Source organism: Perna viridis, chromosome 5, assembly GCF_037379345.1.
Source record: "Perna viridis isolate PV_CMFRI_1.1 ecotype Kerala chromosome 5, ASM3737934v1, whole genome shotgun sequence".
Lineage (NCBI taxonomy): Eukaryota > Metazoa > Mollusca > Bivalvia > Mytilida > Mytilidae > Perna > Perna viridis.
Genome location: NC_142449.1, coordinates 41,198,634 through 41,221,556, shown reverse-complemented (window position 1 = coordinate 41,221,556; position 22,923 = coordinate 41,198,634). Strand labels below are relative to the sequence as shown.

The following is a 22,923-nucleotide window of genomic DNA, read 5'->3' as shown; positions in this document are numbered from 1 at the left end:
ACAATCGCTGCTGAAATATGTATTTAATTTACAACAGAACAAATTAGAACCATTTATATAAAGCAGGTCACTGGTGATGAGTCCCTAAAACATTTCCATATAGATCAAACTTTAAGCATGAGACTTCAAGGTGGATCAGGCATTTATGACTGAAGTCGTTTTCTTTTTTTTTTTTTTTAAGAAAGGTAAAAAAATTAAGTGTCAGTCTCTGTAAGTATCAGGCAGTGGGTGAAACATGGCATGAAAAACCCATCATTTTGACGGTGTAATTTGACAATTTGCACTATCAGAATCAAGGAAAACAGAAAAGATTTTCCATATCATGCTGGACCAATTTTGCCTGATTCTTACAAACACTTTCACTTATAAAGGAAAAAGGGTCTTGCACCCCTGTAGTATATTTGTGATACTACTCTGTATTACATATATATTCAGCTAAGTTTTATAGATGTAAGGTCATATCCCGATGTATAGCATTGCATAGGAAATCCTACAAAAACTGTATATATTTGAAATTAATTGAATCAAGAACAGCTGTTGTAGCCTTGGAGCTTTATTTATTTGCTATTAGTATAGGTGAAGGGTTAAAATCAATGTGTTTTTTTCATGTTGAGATTTGAGGTTTGATCGTGTACTTAATGTGAAAACTTATTGCTATGTTTTATGACTATAGCTATGCTGTAATAGTTGCTGTTTGTATGTGACCCTCATTGCATTTGAAACATCAAACACTCATTAATCTTTGTAGAGCGAAATTGGCTTGTGTAATGGATTAATTATAAGGGTAAAAAATTGATATTTGCCTTATAGTCATTCTGACTACATACTTCTGTAGGGAAGTTCAGAATTTCAGTTTTCTGTGGGGCATTCTATATTGATGTAGAACTTTGCCATTTTGTGTATGTTTCAGGAATATTTAGTTTTTTCAGCGTTATTGCAAATTTGCCTTAGTGAATCAAGTATTTGGCAGGAACATGCCATGAGTAAATTTCCCTATTACTACTTACAGGTACATGTAATTGGTATTTTTTCAAGTTAAAGGGAAGCTCTATATTTAAGTACTAGTTCTTAGTATGTTATCTTATTGTTAACGAAATAGACTTGGTGACACCAGGATGCCAGGATGTTGACAAATGAAAGTATATGTAGTTATACCATAGGGGGAAATCCTTTGATAAAACAGGAGAGAAACAAAATTAACCAACAAGGAACAAAATTTCAACACAAACAAATCAGAAATATAATTAGAAAAGGTATGGTGAATATGTCAAATAGACAACAGCCCCAGCTGGATGAAAATATAAGCCCAAGGCCACCCATTGGTCTTCAATGAACAACAAGGATACCCTCACTCCACAAGGCAGGCTGCAGCTGGCCCGAAAACATCATTTTACACAGGTACAACAAAAGAGTAGTCTCTATAAATTGAAGTTACATAAAAATAAACTAAAGGTGAAAATGAAACAAGACATACAGAGGTCAGGAATTCCTGAAAAGTACATATGGTAACTGTGGATGAACTGTTGTTTTCTGGAATAGTATGTGTTCCTGTTTCTTGCAAAACATCAGCCTTGCGGTTCTTTGACAATCAAGTCTAATGAAAGTTGTTGTTAAATAATTAGAAGAAATTTTTGTTCCCTGCTGCAACTCAGAAGGGGTCAAGGAAATACTGCTGTCTGTGCGTCTGTTACACTTTGTGGACACATCCCCTCCAAAAACACTGATTGATTTTGTTCCAATTTTATGGGATTGTTAGTTACCTTGTGTAGTTGATCATATTTTGCTGCCATTTTGCCTTGACAAATTTAACAGGAGGTATTGGTGTTTTGCAAATTATTTTGGCAGTGGGGATATATGGCTATGTGTATAGCAATCTTGTTATATCATAGTTCTTATATACATGTACATGTACCACACAAGTAACTCTTAGCTCATTCATCTCACATCATTGTCCACACAATGAAAGTAACAAGGCATATAATAAAAATTTAATTATATACCACATTCCTCCCCCACCGAACACCAGCACTTCCGACATCTGTTACTTGGTGTGTTAGGTTATTAAGGTTCAATCAGAAATGGCAGAATTCTTTGTACTTATTTTATAATGATACATCTGATAATATTTATGTTCCTGCTCTTTTTCTGCGAACCAAACTGTCGATTTGATCAGATGGAACATGGCCAACGTAATTATTATTAGAGTTTGCCTGATGATTGTTGTCATAACTTGTTATACTGACATGTGCATTGTCTGATAAAAAGGTAGCTTCCTTATTCTTGGTTTGTCTGAGTGTTTTCAAGGTCACAACATGTTTGATAGAATTTACATACTCAGGGATAGATGGTGGATCCATGATTTCAGGTTAAGGGTGGTGTAAATAGAATACAAGGCCAAACAAAGGCAGGCAAGAACACTTTTGGAGATAGGATTTGTGGAAAATTAAAATTTCATGCACAAGAAAGTATTTTCAACCCAACACTTCATTCCTTAGATCCATGCCTGATATACAAAATGTTTGACAAACCAGACCTGGAAAATCATAGTAGCAGTAATGAATATTGTCACAATTTTGAAGTTTTGTCAACAAAACACTTAAGTATGCCTCTTCTTTCATCTTCTCTAGCATTTAGACTTACTTTCAAGGGTTAAAGTTCCTGGGTATTTCCAAGTTTCAAATTAATGGTCCTTTCAAAGAAAATAACTAGTCCATAATAAATAAAGTGCAAATTAAAAAAAGTGGAAGGTTCAGGACCTAGGTATAGTTAAACCAGTCTATAGTGACCTTTCAAGGCCCATTGGTAAAAAGGTCACTATAGATAGGGAGTCTTTATACAGATATACATGTACTAGAGATTTTCATATATTTCCTTGTGTAGAGTAATGAAAACATGGGTTTGTGTCATTACATATATTATATTTTTGATATGCTGTTGTTTTTTTTTTTTACATTTTCCCAATATCCTTTCTTTTTCTATTACAGTTTATAATGTTTTTTTTTGTTAAGTACTTTAATTTATAAATTGAAATTCTTCTGAAAGAAATTTTAATGTTTAAAAATAAATATTACCATTAACATTTACATATTAAATTCTCTATTTGTCATGAAAATGTCTATTAATTTTATTGAAAATGGATGTTTTTTTCTGTTAAAATGCTTTATTAATAATAAGCTTTATTTTAAAATAATTTATTCCCAGGCATTGTTCTCAGAGATGTTTAAAACTTATATGTGGTTTCCCAGTGCAAAATTATTGTGCAACTTTCTATGCAGAAATTCCAAAGTCCAAAAGTTTTATATCTTCCACTTTTTGGTTAAGTTCCAATATTTTTTTCTTCGGAGAAGCCATTTTTCGAAGTAGATTTTCCTTAGCAATTATGTAAACAATAAAATCCTCATGAATGAAGATTTTTTTTTACTCAATTTTTCGATTGGTTAAACTCAGTCTTGTTCTTGTAGAATACGAGAGTTGTTTCTTTGACTGCTGTAAATCCACTTTCATATAAAATCTAGTTTTGAACGAGATCGAAAAATGTCAACTTCCAGTTTTGTCCTAGTAAAGAGAAAGTCGCTCTTCACAGGGATTTGTATTTGGGAGATCAGTTTTAGATGATTTTTAGTCATGTTTGACAGGTTGTGGCTATACATAGGTAAAATGCATGGAAAATTTCTTGGGAGAAATGAAAAAGGTCACTACAGGCTTGAGGTCATTCTAGGGAGGGAGTCACTAGTACAGGTTTTACTGTAATGAAATTTAATAGGCTGTAAGCTGCAAATAATATTATTATTTGACGCATATTTTGTATTGAAATGCTACCAAAAGAAATTATGAATTCATACATACATACAGTCTGTCCCATAAAGTTACTCCAGCTGAAAATCAGGAAAGTTCATTAGAATGGTTTGAGACTGTTTATGCACCATCAAAATGATGCACTGTGTGTGCAGCTTTCCTCATAATGTCATGTCAACTTCCTGTTTAGTGGATATCTGTTTTTGAATTTCCTTTTTTCGCCATCATATGGTTTTCCTTGCCTAATGTAACATTTTTCCGAGGCAGTCGTTATAGCTTTGCTTTTTACCCTTTGACCCTAAGGACTCTCTTCAATGGAAACGCAAGTCACCTGATCGCAATTCTGTTTCCCGATTGGCCAAATACTGATAACTGAGTAGCATTCGAAAAAACTGTATCGAAACCATGTGCTAATTTTCTTGAATGAAATGCAGAAACTTACATGTATAAGTAAAAAGAACAAAATTTTACTGCATCGGCTGTCTTTTTTTAAAGATAGTACTTGTTTTTCATCAACTTATATTTGGAAATGTCTCCAGGGTACATGTATATAATGATAGTACATGTTACTTCAGGAAGATGGGTTTCACTACATACCGGTATACCTGAAGTTCATTACTGTTATCAATTGAGCATGGGGCAAATATGTTTTTTTCATAGCAGTTGAAACATTTCATATTTGAAAATAGATTCTTGGTACTTCTTTTAAATTTGGCCTGTTAAAGTATTGATATTGAGTTTCTGTAAAAACTATATTACACTTCAGCATAAAGATGCTAAAAAATTTATTCTGCTAAGTAACATTTTTATGATTTTCGATTAGTAAGAAAAGGTCAAATTAGCATGACTGCACCAAGTTACATGTATGGTACATTTTGCTGTACCAGGTTTTTCAATGGAATTAAGTAGTACTCCAGCTAAGATTCATGCAAATTCTGTAAGATGTGATACACCCCAAGAATGGCTACACATTTTTATTTTATTATTAAGTTGCTTTATAGGCCTATATGATGAAATGTATAATCATTCATTCCAATTTATCTGCTCTTAGGAGGAAATCTACATTAAAAATCCAATGGTGTCTTCTGTATTTTATTGTAATTTACAGAGTTATCTCCCTTTAGTTTGAATTCTAGTACCTTCTATATAATGCATACCTCTTATGAATAAGGGTAATACAAAAAACCACTTGTAAATTTTTGTTTACAATAGCATTTTTAACAAAGTATAAAAAATTAAAATATGTAGGATTTCTAACCATGAATCACATTTTGCACGATTATTAGCTGGAGTACTTCTTAAGCTTTAGTACTATTGATTCGTTGTACAATTTAAGGTTACTGTAGATCATATGCTATCAGGTGTATTCCACAGTCAAGTTTTATCCCTTGTTAGGAGTGACTTTATGAAACCTTGTGGAAGATATTGGAGCAGTGAAAATTATTAATAAGATATTGATGTAATTTTAAACTGAAAACCTTGAATGAAACTGGTAGAGTTTCAAGGAGTCTATATTTTGTTACCTAGTAAAGTCATGGAAGTCATTATCTTTAAGGCCTAAATAATTCATTGTAGGCAGGCAGAATATTTGATCAAAACTTTCAGTTATTAATTGATCATTAGTCATTAATCAAGATGGAAGTTTTAATCTGAATGACACTGGTATCAGGTTTGAGAAATGTGATAATTTTCTTCTGATACAAATTCAGACGATGTTAAATGTACATGTACAATTGTATGCTGAATTTTATAGAATTAGAGGTAGCCTTCATGTACATGTACAATTGTTTGTTGAATTTTATAGGATTAGAGATAGCATTCATGTACATGTACAGTTGTACACTGAATTTTGTAGGAATAGAGGTACCCATCATGTACATGTACAATTGTAAGCTGAATTTTATAGGAATAGAGGTAGCCTTCATGTACATGTACAGTTGTACACTGAATTTTATAGGAATAGAGGTAGCTTTCATGTACATGTACAGTTGTACGCTGAATTTCACAGGATTAGAGCTAGCCTTCATGTACATGTACAATTGTATGCTGAATTTTTTAGGATGAGAGGTAGCCTTCATGTACATGTACAATTGAACGCAGAATTTTATAGGATTAGAGATAGCCTTCATGTACATATACAATTGTATGCAGATTTTTATAGGATTAGAGATAGCCTTCATGTACATATACAATTGTATGCAGATTTTTATAGGAATAGAGGTAGCCTTCAGTGAGTTACCCTTGCCAGCAGCTGAGATATATGTAAGAAGAATTGAAATTGACTTAATGATTGCATTCATCATCTGGGTGGAAAGAACCCATCTATTCAAAATGTTATGATAAGAAAATTCCATGTAATAAACAATGTATGATACATGTGTACATCTCCTTTCAAGGAAGGTAACAAAGAAAACAAGTTATATTTATGGGAATAATCTAAAAAAAAAGATGGATTGGCCTTGACTTTATTATGTCCCAGTCACTAAGTGGCTGTTTTTTATTGGCAGCTCTTGAAAGTTTATGGATAACAAAAACACCATTAAGGAAAAAAATGACTTGTAATTAAACAGTTCAGTGTAAAAAGTGAATAATTTAAAATTAAGAAAACATGATATGTAGATTAACCTTCAGTCTTTAGGGGATTTCTCCATTTGAGATAGTTCCATTTTACATTTCAACCCACAAGCTTCAAGAAGTGGATTAAATCTAAAATTTGACTATTGAAGATGGAGAAATCTTGTAATACCTGAGAACATTGCAGGAGAATCTGTTTCTCCCATTAAATCTGTAGAAAATTCAGAAATGTATAATGGCCGGAAAACTGTCGCAGAAATTTGATCACCGCCCAGTGCTTAAAAAGTCATATGCATTTTTAATCACCAGCTGATGGTACATCAAGTAATATAGTAAACTTCATGGAATAGAGATTGGAAAATTGAAAAAAGGATTTAGACTTTTATGAAACTACAATGGGAATATGTATGAAAGTTGATGTCATATTATTATATATCAAGTTAAATTCCTAAGACATTTCTTCAGTTAGTGGGCATTTAATCAAATCAAGGGAAGGCCAAATTTTTCTCCTGAAGTTAACTGTTTTATTTACTGTAAATGAGTTTTTATTCTCAGAATCTGAACTTATTTGACTGTACATGTGCTCATAAGGTATTTTACTTTTCTTCAGTTAGTGGGCATTTAATCAAATCAAGGGAAGGCCAAATTTTTTCTCCTGAAGTTAACTGTTTTATTTACTGTAAATGAGTTTTTATTCTCAGAATCTGAACTTATTTGACTGTACATGTGCTCATAAGGTATTTTACTGTACATATGCTCATAAAGTATTTGACATGTACATGTGTTATACTAAAATGCTAACTAATGTAATTGGTCCTAGTCCTCTTTAAACAGATGATGACTCAGTGGTACCCATCTTTTAACAAGTTTCACCAGTTCTAGATGTCAGTTATTGTTAACCATATTAAATGTTATCTTGTTCAACTAAATTAACAGATTTGATGCAGACTTTTCACATAATTAGTTACACAGGTAATAAACAGATGAAACTAAGTTAAAAAAATATTTGATTTCTTTTCTCTGGTTTGTTGAATTATTGCATAAAAAGTCATTTGTTTCCATGGCGATGCATTCTTCATAATTGCAATATGTTTTATAAGACATGTATTGAACAGGTTCTTGGAGAGTTTTGTTGTCATTGGCATCGAAAATTTCTTCCTGTAGAAAGTACTAATTACCACTTCTAGTAAGCGGACATATACAATACTGTACTGGTATTAAGTTCTCAGAAATCAATGAATATATTCTGATTTATTGTCTTAGATTTGAGGCAAAGATATTGAGGTGAGGTTTTTTTTTTATGCAGAGATCTGACAATTTTTGTAATTTTAGAATGGGTTCCAATATTCTCATAACTGCATTTGTGGTCTCATTTTAGCCTGCTCCACCTTGAGTGGGTTCAGTCCCAGGCCAGGTCATACTGACGACTTTTGAATTTATAGTATGATTCTCTGTCAATTAGCAGAAAATTGTGGCTGCCATGACTACTGCTTGGCAGGGAATTGAAATTGTGGAGTGACTTGCCTTCCTGAGGGCTGTTGCTTTCTGCATCTTGGACTGAAGTACAAAGTGGGACAGTGTTTGATAGATCAAACATTCTTTTGTATTTAATGAGATGTCTGCAACAGGACATTAAAGAACAATCGATCAATCAAATTGTATTGTTGGAAAAGCAGAAAATTGTTACAAGGCAATATTTATATCCATGATTAGTTGAGTAAAGCATTATAACTAAATTTTAGGTTGTTTATGTTTTTTTTCTGTATTCGTTGCTATACCACTGAATACTCAATACTGTAAATTCAATTTAAGTCTTTATTTGTTGGCTTTGATCAGTCAATGAAAAACTTGTTTCCAATTACGGCTCTGGACATAGGTCATTACTTATTAGAAAGTGGCATCATCATTTGTCAGTTTATTTTACACGGGGGGACACAATGGAAATTCAATTATTCATTTAGTATTATTTTATGGTAAATTAGTCTTCAGCAGTAGCACATTTTTGCCACTTCTGGTTGCTGGCAATACAGTGAAACCTGTCTAAACTGATCCCTGAATAAACCAAAACCTGTCTAAACCAGACTATACAGTGTGACATGGAAAAAAGCAATGTCTGCTTAGTTATTGATAAAGAAACTGCTTTTTGGGGTAAGGCCTGTTAAACAAAATTGTCTTGAATACATGTGTATTTTTCAGTGAAAATTATAATGCATTTTGGAGAACAATCATGTATATATAAAGCTGTGGGAAAGAAAACACTAAAAAATAAGAAAACCAAAACACTTCCTGGTTTATAGTGTATAGAAAATGAAGTTTGCAACCAGAAGTATATTGATGCATTGAAAACAAAGCAATCACTAAAATCATTTATCCTTCCTAAAATATTCATAAAATTTATGATACAGTACAAAAATACCCCATTCAACTGCCAAATCATGCCTCTAGCTTTCAATATCAGTGATTATAAAACAGCTTTGAAAGATTAGATCAATTGTCGGTAAATAATTGGCACTTCACAGCCAACATGCTGAATAAGGGATGATACTCTTCTGATGCATAAACTATTGCATTCTTTGTTGCTTAAAAAAGAGAGCTGTGTTTATGTTAAAAGCGCAAGCTCTGTTGATGTGATATTATCTCATAAGTTACAAGGTTTATTTATAATTATGCAATGTACTAAAAATTCTATGTTATTTTCCTCAGTTGCATTTCTTAATTGTGTATGATTCTGGTGTATTTATAAGCACTTTGCTGGGATCTGTCGGTCTTTGCATAGGTTCTATTTTTAGAAATGTACATTACAGTTGGTAATTGTGTTCCACGTGCATTCTTATATGCAGATATTTTGACAAGTATTGTAGTAATCCTTCACTCTGTATGTTCATCCATATCTCATCAGATAACATTATGAGAGATTTAAAAAAAAAAAATTTTGTGACAACTGTTTTCTGTTTAATTTTTTTGTATCCAAGTTTTTTGAATGTCAATGCTGGAATTGTGGAGATGGGTGTATCTTATGCTTTACCACAGCTGTATATTACACTCCACTGACAAATTTGGGGTTTGCGAAATGTATTTTTGCAATTATGCCAATGTTTTCTATGAGTTATTATTCTACAGTTTTGATTATCTTCAAAATAACTTTTAATACACTCATAATTTTGAAATTAAAAAAAAATATGTGGTTTGATGTTGATTTTAAACAAAACCTCATAATATCAGGAATTTCATTGACTTGTTAAGCTGCTGTAATGCAAGGAACTTCAGAAATTACATTTATCTTCAAATTTAGAATTTACAACTTCTTCACTGTCAGTAGGCATTTTTAGCTCACCTGGCCAAAGGCCATGTGAGCTATTGCCATCACTTGGCATCCGTCGTTGTAGTCGTCTGTCATCGTCTGTTGACGTCATCGTTAACAATTATACAAAACTCTTCTCCTTTGAAACTACTTGACTGATTAGAACCAAACATGATGTAAATGTTTCTTGGGGTATGCTGCATAGAACGGATGTGGGGATTTTTGATTCGTAGAAAAACATGGCCACCGTTACTAAAAATAGAACATAGAGGTCAAACAGTAGTTTTTCACATATATCTCCAAAGCCATTAGGTTCAGCTAAATTTTGACAGAGTTAAAGTGTTTAGCATGATGACATCTATCTCTGGTCAAATTTTGGTTTTAATCTGTTTAGCCATGTTGGAGTAATTGCCCTTTTTCAACGATTTTTGCTATTTTTAATGTTTTTTCTTTCAAAAATCTTCTCCTCTAACGCTACTTGACCAATTGAAACCAAACTTGTTATGAATGTTCCTTGGGGTATCCTGCATAAAACTGATGTGGGGATTTTTGATTCGTCAAAAAACATGGCAGCCGTTACTAAAATTAGAACATAGCGGTCAGACAGTAGTTTTTCGCATAGATCTCCAAAACCGTTAGGTGTAGCCAAATTCTTTCAATAGCTGAAATGGTCATTATTATTAGGACTACAAAAGTTTCAGGGATAAAAGTTGTCAGATGACTCCTTGTTAGAGTTATTGCCCTTGAAAGGAGAAGAATGACTTTTTTTAAACAGTTTTCAGTCAATATCTTGAAAACTATGATAGATTAAAAGAAACTTTCAATTGTTGAAATGATCCTTATAAGCCCTACCAAAGACTTCTTTAGTCAAAATTGTTGGACAGCTTCTTGTTAAATTTATTGCCTTTGAAAGGCAAAATTCAACCAGGTGGACGATTCAGGCTCCTGGGAGCCTCTTGTTTTTTATTGCTTTTGGTGAAGTTTCAATAAAACCCAACACAATTCACCATTAATCAACATTTATATTGCTTCCACTTGGCGACAAAGGTCCTTTTTGACTAGATTTTAATGGTGAAAGATGCACTACAAAGATCTATTGAAACATTTCCTGTGCATTAAAATAGAAAGGTATTCAGATCTTCAGCATCTGTTATCTTGATCCTTCATTTCCCTGCCTTCATGGTCAGAGGTTTCACAATTGTAAATTATTATTCTTTGGCATTGCTTCAGAATGTTGTTTATGTTCGGGAGACTCCCCAAGTCATTTCAGAAATGTACAGTCTGAGTATTGTTCCATAATTGAGTACATATTGTGCATATTGTGCATTTTTTGCAGTCTTTGCACTTTCAGAATTGTATTGATAGGTTACAAGAAAAAAAGGTGGGGTGTTGTGAAGTCTGATCAAATGGAAGTTAAGCAGATAAGGTTTATAGATATTAAAGGGAAGAATAGTTGTGAATGATGTAATGGAAAGTCAATTCATTTGGAAAGAAAATGAGGAAAAAGGAAATCAAATGATGGTTAAATAACCTGCACCTTTTATCAATTTAAATTCTACTTACCAAAATAGTGTTAAGTTGATCGATTGTTGGGGTTTAACGTCTGAGCAGCAATATTTCAACTATATCTAGGCGATGAATATGAAATGGGTGATAAAGTGAACATGAAATAATCATGAAATAATCATGAAATGAAAATGAGATCGGACACAAGGATAATGGGGTTGACAAATTTTGAAATAGGGAGAGATGAGTAGTGTCAGGAAATTTAGCCTCCTGTGGCTGAGCCCAATAGTTCCTGTTCTGATAGAATTCCACAGAAGGGTTTTTTAATGTGTGAGAAATGTGGCCTCTTTCCCAACATGGTGCACCAATATGGTTTGCAGTCAGGTTTTTCCTATTATGGCCTGACAACCCCAGCATGTAACATGCCAGGGGTACCCCATTCCATCACCTGGGGCACATAACCTAGTTGCTCTGTGGACAGAGTGCCCTCACTCTAGGTCAGAGGTTCTGAGCACTATTTAGTCGCCTTTTACCACAAGATTAGTGCTGCTGTTAGCCTATTCTTTTGACACCAGGACCCACACAGGGCAATACTGTTAAGATGTGTACCTGATAAGGATTCAAATTTACTTTCAAAAGTGAGATGGTCCTGGAGTTTCAAATTGTCCACTTGAGGAAAATCAGTTAAAAGGGCTATAGATCCAGGACCTAGATAAATAAAATTTCAAAGATTCTGGTTAAAATTTTTATGGTCCTGTACCCCAAACATCCAGTTATCTGAACCCCAGCTTGAATAGGTGCAACAAAACAAAAGACTTCTTTATATTGACATGCACATGTACAATGTATAAGTCTAGCATTATATTTTAATCTCCTTTTACTTAAATGCTGCAGAAATGGTGCAATAGACATATTTCATTATTAGTATCACATTCCCATGGCTAGTTTACTCCATTCCTCTCTGGTTTCACAGAGATGTCATTGATCTAGTATTGTTAGGTAGAATGTTTTTATTGTGGACTGATTCCATATTTGTTTATGCAGGTTTCTTTGATTCATTGAATAAGTCTTGGGTTCAGAACCAGGATTTTTAAGAAGATTAACTTTCCCACACTAGAAATTTGCTTTCCAAGTCCTTTAAACTCAAGCTTTCTTCTTGGGAAACTGAAAGTGGGGTATAATAATCAACTTTCCCACACCAAAATTGAGCCTGCCCTGGGTGACGGGTAAGTGGAATCCATGAACACTGCTCTTGTGTAAGTTCTTAAAGCTCATTGGAAGAATTAATGGTATGTAACCTAAATGTAATTTTAAGGTAGATGATGCACTTAACATTATTTTGCCAGTACATTAACTGCAAAAACTGTTTTCAATAAAATCGTTTTATACTTTTTGTGCTGGTATATTGTGTCAAATACTTTAAATTAAAAGGCTGGCCAATCTGTTTCTGAAATCTCTGAATATAATAGCTGGTTAAGAATTAATTGGCATTTAACAAACTAAAATCTCCAATCTGCCCCTTGTTGCTCATCAAAATGAGCCTATTTACTGTATAGTACAATCCTATTTATACAGAAAACAACCAAAAGTAAGCATGCAGAAAATTCCCATTGTGCATTTGTTGCATTACACCATATCCATTCTTTTTTCTGTTATGCTGGAATATGTTTCATACTAAATTATAATATTCACACCATGACATGTAAATGATAAATGTACCAGTAAAATTGGATAGGCCCATGTTTATAGTACTATTCAATGAAATGGCTGAAATAATACAGCTAATAGTATACAGACATGTTGTACAATCAGTATTGGCAATTGATTTCTTTGACTGCTTTATACAGTTTCTTTGTGAGTTTACAGGGATGTATTCCAGAATTGGCAACTTGTTTTTGTGATAGGTGTGATTTATGTAAGAACTTTAGTCAAGGCCAGTACCCACAACAAATTTGCTTGGTTACTTTCAGTTTCAAATCAATTTGTCTCAGGTTCATTACAAAACTGTTTATTTCATTGACTGCTTCCAAGATTCACTGTGATCTCCTCAGTATTCACAGATTCCTGTGACAACTTTTAGTTTCTCTGTGTAAGTATGGAGTAATTCTAAGGTCCAGTATCAGCAGTTCACTTCTATAACCACTTCAGAATTTTTCTGTTATCTGACAGAATATTGGTAGTCGAAAGGCCAATGTCAAATACTAATTCCTACAGCTGTTTACAGTGATCCCTCAGTATAAATGATGGGTATTAATATCTTCTCATTGTCAGTTATGACAGTAATTCATGCTTCATTCCACTTTGTCATTGTAAGCCGATTCTTAAACTACATGACATATTATCAGGAGAGCTATCAAACTCCCTTAGTTCTGCAAAATGAAGCAATTAACGATATCAGAGTAGTTCCAAGGATGTCCATGTTTAGTATATTTGGTGCTTATTCCAATTTATAGCTGGAAATTCTACAACTCTCAATGAATGTCACTGGTTGTGTTTATCATTATGAAAAGTGTAAAAGAAATTTCGTTCATTCAAAACTGATTTGTTATGAGAGATTTTGTTTCCTTAGTTATGTATTAGTCTTCATTTCAGTGTTGACACTATACTCCACGTCACTTCATGCCCATTTTCGATTTAATCATAATTTTCTTGTTTTTTTATTGAGTTATGGTCATCTTTCTATTTATTTGTTATGCCTTTCTCAGTTTATAAAAACCAGACATCAGTACTTATGATTGATATACACAATCAGAAAGTATTTTATAATTCCTTACAAGAAATTGCATGGCTTTTCCACCATTTTTGTTACTAAGTGCCTATTGTTGGCAAAATACTGATAATTGTATTTTTTAATTTCTATGTTGACAAAAAATGTAATTTCTCACAAATTTGAAAATAAACAATTATTTAGAAGGAACGATAACCTTCAGAAGAACTTTTGACACAAAATAAGGCAGTAAATCTTTGTTAAATCAAACTACCAACAACGAAAAATAGTTTTTGTAACAAAATCACGGCTGATCTGACAATGTAAACAGTGTGATCTGGATTTAAAATCTCATTGGATTTGAACAATTTACATTTTATGGAGAAGCTGTTTTGTGATATGAATGAGCAGGTTATTTGACACATCTTGAATATCGGTTGGTGTCATAGAATGTACACCAATTTTTATTTCAATATTGAAAGATATGTTTTGTATGTGACACTGAGTATAGATTACAATATAACCTGGCTAAAGTGAACCCATTTTTGATTGAAGGATTTGTTCAATTAAGCACATATATTGTTTATACTAGTTTAAATGCATTAAACTAAGTGTTGTTTTTTCAGACAATGTTTGGTTTAGGTAGGTTTTCAGTTTATTCTTGGTTAATTCGTCCGAGCAGCAATATTTCAGCTTTATCCAGGCGGTGAATATGAAATGAGTAATAAAATGAACATAAAATGATGATGAAATGAAAAATGGGATGGGACACAAGGATAATGGGGTCAACAAATTTTGATTGCCACTAGAAATAGGGAGAGGTGGGTAGGGTCAGGCAATTTGTTTTTTTCAGTGTATTAAGACTTATTTTCAGCTTATTTAAGGGTGCACTATACAGTTACATTAAGGCACACTGTTTCGCACACCAAGTTGCCCCAGTCAAATTTTGTAAAACTTAAAATTGAAAGTTGAAATTTGGTGGATATATTGTTTAAATGTAGTTAAGCATTTATGCATAGACAGATGTAATATATGTAATGGTAAACAGGTGTAATTCAAATGAAGAATGGTATCCAAAACGTTTCAGTCCCCTACCGTATTATCTTCTCTCCTCAGCATAAGATGGCTGATTTTCAAAATACCTTATTTCGCACGAACTTTCGGAACTAAAATTGTGAGAGAATGAATTGAAAAGGGTTTTTACCCTTTTTCCACCTACTCCATGCATGCTTTCATCCTGTAGTAGTGTCTAAGTGCCTGATATTTTATAAAACATAGTAATTGGCTGTTTGTGTTGGAAAGGCACCCCTGAGTTGTACTAAAACTCAGTAATATTTTTTTCAGTATGTTACCATGGCTACTGGATTTTATAACAATAACCACACACCAAGGATTTCAAAAATATGCACATTTTTATGACAAAACACTAGAAATTTCTGTGCGGACTGCCTCAAAACAGCTTTATTTTAACAAGTTGAGATCAAATTTCCAGAAATGACCTAACTGTATTGTACTACCTAAGGGTTTGGTTCTGACATATTTTCAGCTCATTCAAGGGATTTGGTGTACACAGGTTTCAATGTATGTATCATCTAAGGCTTTAAAATCAGCTCCTGGTTGAACAAAATGCATACAGTTAAAACTGAGAAAAAATTGTCTCAAAATAAATTCAATTTTTCAATATCTATTACATGTACAAGATATTAAAATACCATGTTATTGATAAATTTTAATCACTCAAGTACCTGTCTGTTTTGATAAAGATTAGTTAAAACTGCATGAAGTCTTATTTCCTTAATACATTGATTATTGTCTACTCTTTTCTACCCATTTTCCTGTTTATTCTTTAAAAACAAATAGCTTTAGAACTTTATCATATTTATTTTTATAAATCTTCAAAGCTACATGTATTTCATGTTGTTTTCACAACTATTTCTCTATATTAATTGAGCTTTCATCTTTATTTGATGCTCATTGGGTGATTGTCAAAGATCTCATTCATTTAAGAACTTTTTAATAATGTTTTTTTTTTTATGGAACATATTATGGTACGTGGAGTGATGTAATATAATACAGGTAACACAAAGTTTGAATATTTTTTACACTCAAATCTGTCTTAAATAGCTTGTGCAAAGTTGTGGCCACATAAGACAGGTGATCTTTATATCAAATGAATTTAACATAGAGTTCATTGCAAAGTGACATTTAATCTACAGGACAGGTACAAGTAATAGCTGAATATAAGTAATCATTACATCATGTTTTACTGTAAATCCTGTGTCTGGTCTGAAGATCTACATCTCTCGGTTCCATTCCATGAAATGTGTGGTCTGATAAGTCTTTATAATTTGATACCATCTTATACCAGTATTTTCTAAAAGATTTGTTTCTCATTGGAAACAGTGAAAATCAAGGAATCCTCAGCCTTATCAACAGGAGAAATAGAGGAGTTGCCAGGGTATTCTGTGATTACCACTTGTATGAATCTTCATCTCTTTCATCCCTTGCACATCGATAAGGCATAATTCTGTAATTGTTGGAATGTTCACAGAGTTTTATACTCAGGATTTGCTGGATCAAGTTTTGCAGTTAGGTGTCTAATATATAATATAATTTCAGAAGTAACATGCCTTCTGAATGGATAAAAAATTTAGTCCATCATCTCATAGACCAAATTTTGTATATGACTGTGATGTCATCAACCTTTTTAAATGGTTTACTTGTTGCATTTGTTACAGAAATTTAATTATAAGGAATGACTGTTATATATTTTCAGTCTATTATAAATAACCTCAGTGCCTGTTGTGCGCACTTGAAAAAAACCTGCTATGCATTATTTGAGGTTATTTTTTCATAGACCAAAAGATATAACACTCATTCCTTATTTAAAAAACAATTGAACAGGATAATTAGTGCCAGCACAGTAGTGAAAATTATCCCCAAGTAACTTCTTTGTAAGATGTTTAGAATAGAACAAAGATAACCCCATGTAACTTCAATAACACATGAGCTTTGATATAGAAAATCTGTGAGCAGTCTGAGATGAAAGAATGTTGCCAGTGAAAAATGAAAGATTGACAATTTTAAATGAGAAATCATCCTGTTTGTCATATAGTTCAAGTTATGAGTCATGCTCCTTTCCTGATCTGCCTCGTGCAGGTCCGGGTGTCAAAAGAATAGGCCTGCAGCAGCGCTAAGCTTGTCGTAAAAAGCAACTAAATAGTGCTCAGAAACCTAGCAACTGGGATGTGTGCCCCAGGTGGTGGAATGGGGTACCCCTGGCGTGTTACATGCTGGGGTTGTCAGGCTATAATACGAAAAACCTGACCGCAAACCAAAAGTGGTGCACCGTGTTGGGAAAGATGTCACGTTTCTTGCACGTTAAAGAACATTGCTGTGGTATTCGATAGGAGTAGGAACCATTGCGCTCCGCCACAAGAGGCAAAATTGCCCGATCTTACCCATCACCCCCCTTTTTCTAGTGGTAATCAAAATTTGTCAACCCTATTGTCCTTGTGTTCCATCCTTTTTTTTCATTTCATCATCGTTTATGTTCATTTTATTTTCCATTTCATGTTCATCGTCTGAATATAGCTGAAATATTGCTGCTCGGGGGTTAAACCCCAACAAACAAACAAACAAACCTTTCCTGATCTCTTAAAGTTGGTAAAAAAATGTGGACAGATGCAGACAGGCAGGGTGATTCCTGTACATGCATACCCCCCAAAACTTTGTTTATGGGATCAGAGGTCTACGGGGTGTGCCAGAATATGGTTTCAGTTGTTGTAGGATCCTTTGCAATAGATACAATGTAAAATATTGTTGAGATTATTAATTCTATTGTAACCATCAAGTTTATATGAAATCTTTCTTCCTCCTGATACTCATTGAAGTAGTACAAGCAAGGTTATCTGAATGATAAAAGAAAGATTTTTTATTGAAGATTCCTGGCAAACATCTTATGACGTTAACTAATTTTTTAAGCTCTGGTAAAATGTTGATGTGTTTATATATACGCATCTAACAATCTCAAATCTGATTTATAAACCAAAATTAATAGAATGAGTAATCTAGCTTATTATAGAATTTTAACTTCTGGCACTGTGAATAAATCTTATATACTCATATGTCTTAAGCATTCTCTGCAGTAGATTTAATAAGTAAATGTTAATCTATTTCTAGATGTGAAAAAATTTCTGATATTAGTTTCATTAAAAAAAGTGAAAATATTGAAGGGCAAGATTTATGTGCAGTTCATTAAGATTTTTGACTTCATATATGATTTGCATTTTGATGTGAATTTGTTGTGCAGATGTTTGAACAGCTAATTTTGATCAAAATACATTAGTTAACAAAACAATTTAATGATTCTTTAAGAGTTAACTTACAGCTTGAAAAGCTAGTTTCATAAAAAAAAACCTTTACTGTCCTGTCATGGCATCGCAATGATTTTTTATACTCCCTGAAAACTAAGCTTTTAAATTCTGCAAAAATATTTACTTGATAATGACACAAAAGCAGTAATTTGGAATGAGTCCATTGTGGTAGCTTTATGCTTGTGTGGGCAAGAGTACAGGCTTGTTTCCTTCCCCCCTCTTTTTTGATACCTTATAAAATGGTCTATTAATCTCTCTTTCCGTCCATATCAATGGACAGGAATGAGTTTTTCTAAGTTTTTAGTTTTCCATGAAAGTTGGATTTTTTAAGGGTAAAAACTGGGTGGAGGTATTCTGAAATCTTTCAGTGAAAAATTCTGGTTCCCCTTGAGCCTCTAGTTTTATGCTCCATCTGTTTCTGTGTGTCAATCTTCTTGTCTTGAATGAAGGGTTACTTACCAATATATGTGTTGAGCAAAGTTGTTTTTTGAAATACCATAAAAGATTTTTCAAACTTTTTCAGGATCCTTCAGACCTGGTTGACATTGAAGTCGTAGAAGAAGTGGTCCGAAATGCCATATGCCTTGCCAGTACAGACATTAATCTCACAAAATGGCTGACAGGATCAACACAGAATCTCCCTCGTCCTGACTCTACAGCCAAGCCTTCTAGCCCTCGCCATGTACAGGAACCAGTCTTTGAAACTATGGAGGCCAAGGAAACTCAGAGTGCTGTAAGAATATTTTTAGCCATACTTAAAATGGAATAGAGAGCATTTACTATTACATGTGATAGATCAGATAAGGAATTCCCCGGTTTTACGTTGGAGTGAACTATTACCTGATCCCCATTTTAAGGCCATAGCACAACAAAACTTGAAAAATACACAAGTTTTAGATAATTCTTAACTGTTTGTGACAGTCAGTTTCACCAACTTTGATTGGAGTTACCATTGAAGTTAAGAATATTCTCAGACTTGTATTCTTTAATTTGTGGTGTACTCCTACCTGGAGCCTGCAGCCAGATCTGCAGTCAGAGTATAGTATAGTATTATCCTTTAATTCTTTGTTGGTTGTATATCGGATAGATGTATAGAATTCATTTGTTTTTTGTAGTAAAGATTGAAGCATGAATTTCAATGAGTTCTTGCAAAATACATAGGGTAATTAATACCATTTAAATAAACCTTAGACTTTATAAAAAAGAGAATGATATATTGAGCAAAGGGTAGTTTAGACTACATAGGATTTCTGAGGGATTGGTCTACATGTTTATCACTAGAAAAACATTCAGCTTAATCAGAAAAAGAATGAAACCAGTCACTTACATACATTGATGTCTTTGTACATACAATATGGAGACCAAGGAAACTCAGAGTGCTGTTATAAGGAAAGTGTCTTAGAGCGCATAAACATGTACAGAAGTCTCAATTCAGATGAATGTAATATGAAATTCATGTGTAATAATTTTGTCGGTGATTAATGTACACATATGTGAAAATAGTAAAAGTGTTTATGCCATTTCTGATTAAAAGTAAATTTTAACATATTTGTTTACCCTGCAGTTCCATGCTCCACCTCAGCAGAGAGTTCAAAGGACATCCTCCACTGATAAGAGGTTACTGGTCAAAATTATCAAGGCTAGTGGACTTGGCTCTAAAGAAGGTAGGGAGAAAGTTAACATAAAAGATGCATGTATAAACAGTAATTGAAATATCAGTCCTCTTGCCTGTTGGTAACTGGTTGATATTTGAATCAGCTGACAAAATTTTGTAAAAATTACGCAGTGATTATAGCAAAAACAATGATGATGTTCAGGAGATAGAATTTATTTTCCCTTGATTAAATGGCAATCACCTAATGAACTAAATTTGATTGTAAACTGGACCGTTAAGAAAAGGGAATTACACTTTCTGTCAAACAGAATGTTACAAAGTTTAAATCTGTTTGTCAGTCATTCAGTGTACTGCCGAAGATATTTCATCAGGTGAGTGTAATTTAATCAAGGGATGACCAAGCAATTCTATCCCCTGAGCATTGCCATTAGGTGTGCTGTAATATTGATCAGTATGGAATCCCCATTGATCATGAGGCTCAAGCTACACCAACAATAGCATGAAAAAAGGATTTCAAACAGCATTTACAACTGTAAAGCTCAGATTTTAATGGGTCATTATTTGATTGGCCATCATGATTCTTGATCAATTGTTTTTAGGTAATTTGTAATTACCTTTTGTGTGTTGGCTCATGGTCCTCTCCAAATTAATCCATGATTGTACATGCGTAGGTTGAGTACAATATATTGGAAGTATAATTTTTTTCAACTATGATATAAGGTTTCATTATAGGAATAGATAATACTTAGAGAGAATGTGCAGATTTATTGAGAAGAATGCATTTATGATCATTTTGGAAATGAAGTTATATAATATTGTTCAAGTTACGATACAATGAACATGTAGTATCCTGAATTTTTGTTTGTTTTGATGAGTTGTAATAGTCAATGTGAGTGTTTTCCTATCTGCAAACATATTAAATTAATGAAATTATGCTTCAGTATTTTTCATCCATATTATAAGAAACATACTTGACCATGCTATTTTCATGATATTACATGATGAAAACAGGATGAGAATTCTATTGTTTTGTTGCAGGATATGTCTTTCGTATGTATATTTCTTCTGAAGTTTTTTCAGTTGATTGTTTTTAACCTTGACCAAGATATTTTTTATTACCTCATTTATTTGACTGATTACTGATTCTCCAAACCAACTTTTAAACCATACTGCATATTTTTTGTTTGTTTAAAGGGAGTTATTGAACTTATTGAGTTATTTGATTGAACCGATGTGCATACTAACTGCACAAACATTCGGTTGTATTTCGAACACCTTCAATTTCAAGTGATTTGATCGGTCAAAATTTGAGTTTAGGGAGGATATGAGGATTACCTTATTTTGAGAAAGCTAACACTGATTTTTATTATTTCACTGAAATGTACTTTAAACCTGTTTCACAGCTTTCATTGATAATTGTTTTTCTATCTCTATTTCTTTCTAAATGATAAAAAACAGTTTCAAAAACCAATCATAATTTTGGCAAAAGGAAGAAGTTTCATTTGAATCTCTTGATATAAATATACAGTCAAATCTGTCATAAGTGACATTCCTAGGGAGCGTGAAACCATTATCAGTAAAGACAGATAGTCTTTATACTCAAGTTAATTTTACACTGAATACACAACATAATGATATTTTAATCATAGTCTTTTAAGACAGGTTATTGCTGAATATAGATGTTTGATAATACAGGTTTTACTGTATTATTATCTACATGATATTGTTTTTCGTCCTCACTAAATATCTTTTTTTTTTCTAATGACATTAAAAACCTATCTGTTACAGCATGCCACTGTTTCTCTGTGGTTATTGATTGGTTTGTACCTTTCATGTCAGGAAGATGATAGAATCTTAATCCTTCATACAATAATTTAATGGGTTATGATAGTTTTTTATGTGGAAAAGTTCAAAAGATTACAGCTATTTTTTAATGATTTTTTTAATATTTTGAGTATGAATCCATCCAAGAATCATGCAGGTTTAGAATTGTAAATTATATTGATTTGGTTAGTCTTCTGTTATCTGGAGTTTGAAGTAATTCTTTTGAATTGTAACAAAGGTAATTATCTAAGGCACAAAAATCCACCCAATGGTTAAACAATACACATGTTTCAGTAATCAATCAACCAGTATAGAAAACTACACAGAATACTATATGAAAATGAGCAATCCTGTGGTACATTTTGTATGACATATCAGACCATAACAACCCACAGTTCCTTACCAAAGCTGGAAATTTCGGCCCATGACAATAGGAGAATACATAAGGAAAATAAAAAACTGTATCATTACACGTTTTACCAATTACAAAAATTATGACAGGATTAAGGTGTTTGAATTCATATGGTTTTTTTTCCGGGAGTGTTTAGGTTTCACTTTCCTCATATTATGTATGATTTTAGGTGAAATTATCCATGGGCTTTGCCAAAATGTTTTGGCATGAGCCTTTATACTTACAATTTTCTTATTTACTTTCATTTTCTTAATGGATGTGCCATCTTTTATTTTTCTTTAACCTAATACCTTATAAAACTATATATATTTGCATGATTCTCTGAAAAGAAAGATTAAAAAATCAATTGACATGTTTTTATACATAGAAAAAGGTCACAGCCAATTAGCGTTTCTTTTTCTCTAACTTTCTAATAAGTTTTTTAAAAAAAATGTAATTTTGCATAGAATCAAAGGGAAAATTTATAAGTGACTGAATACTTTTGGCACGTCTCTGTATTTACATGAACTCTCTGATAACTAAAATACAACAAATCAATTGACATGATTTTTTACAAAGAAAAAAAGTCACAATAAATTAAAGTTTATTTTTCTGCTGTAATTGTCTTATTTACTAGATTACCTTTTGAGGAAAATTGGATTGTTAGACAACTCGCTGGGGAAATCTAATTTAAGTTTCTTCAAATGTAATCTCCTCTTTGCCACAGCATTTGTGGAAACTCCGACATTAATCTTCTTTTTGTTACTTTTGTAGTGAATAACATTGTTTTAGAAAATTAAAATTGGATTGTTTTTTGGAATTAAATTGGAAGGA

The 22,923-nt window shown here is 32.7% G+C and overlaps 1 protein-coding gene across 5 annotated transcripts in view; it reads left to right on the top strand.

Annotated features, from left to right (window-relative positions):
• Nucleotides 1–22,923, top strand: part of LOC148617735 (C2 domain-containing protein 2-like) — a 72,613-nt gene that overhangs the window by 22,285 nt on the left and 27,405 nt on the right. For all 5 annotated transcript variants that reach the window (XM_088585259.1, XM_088585262.1, XM_088585260.1 and 2 more), the window contains exons 5-6: nt 18,783–18,992; nt 19,824–19,923. In XM_088585259.1, coding sequence (XP_088441385.1) covers nt 18,783–18,992; nt 19,824–19,923 — 310 coding nt within the window. The remainder of the gene's footprint in view (nt 1–18,782; nt 18,993–19,823; nt 19,924–22,923) is intronic.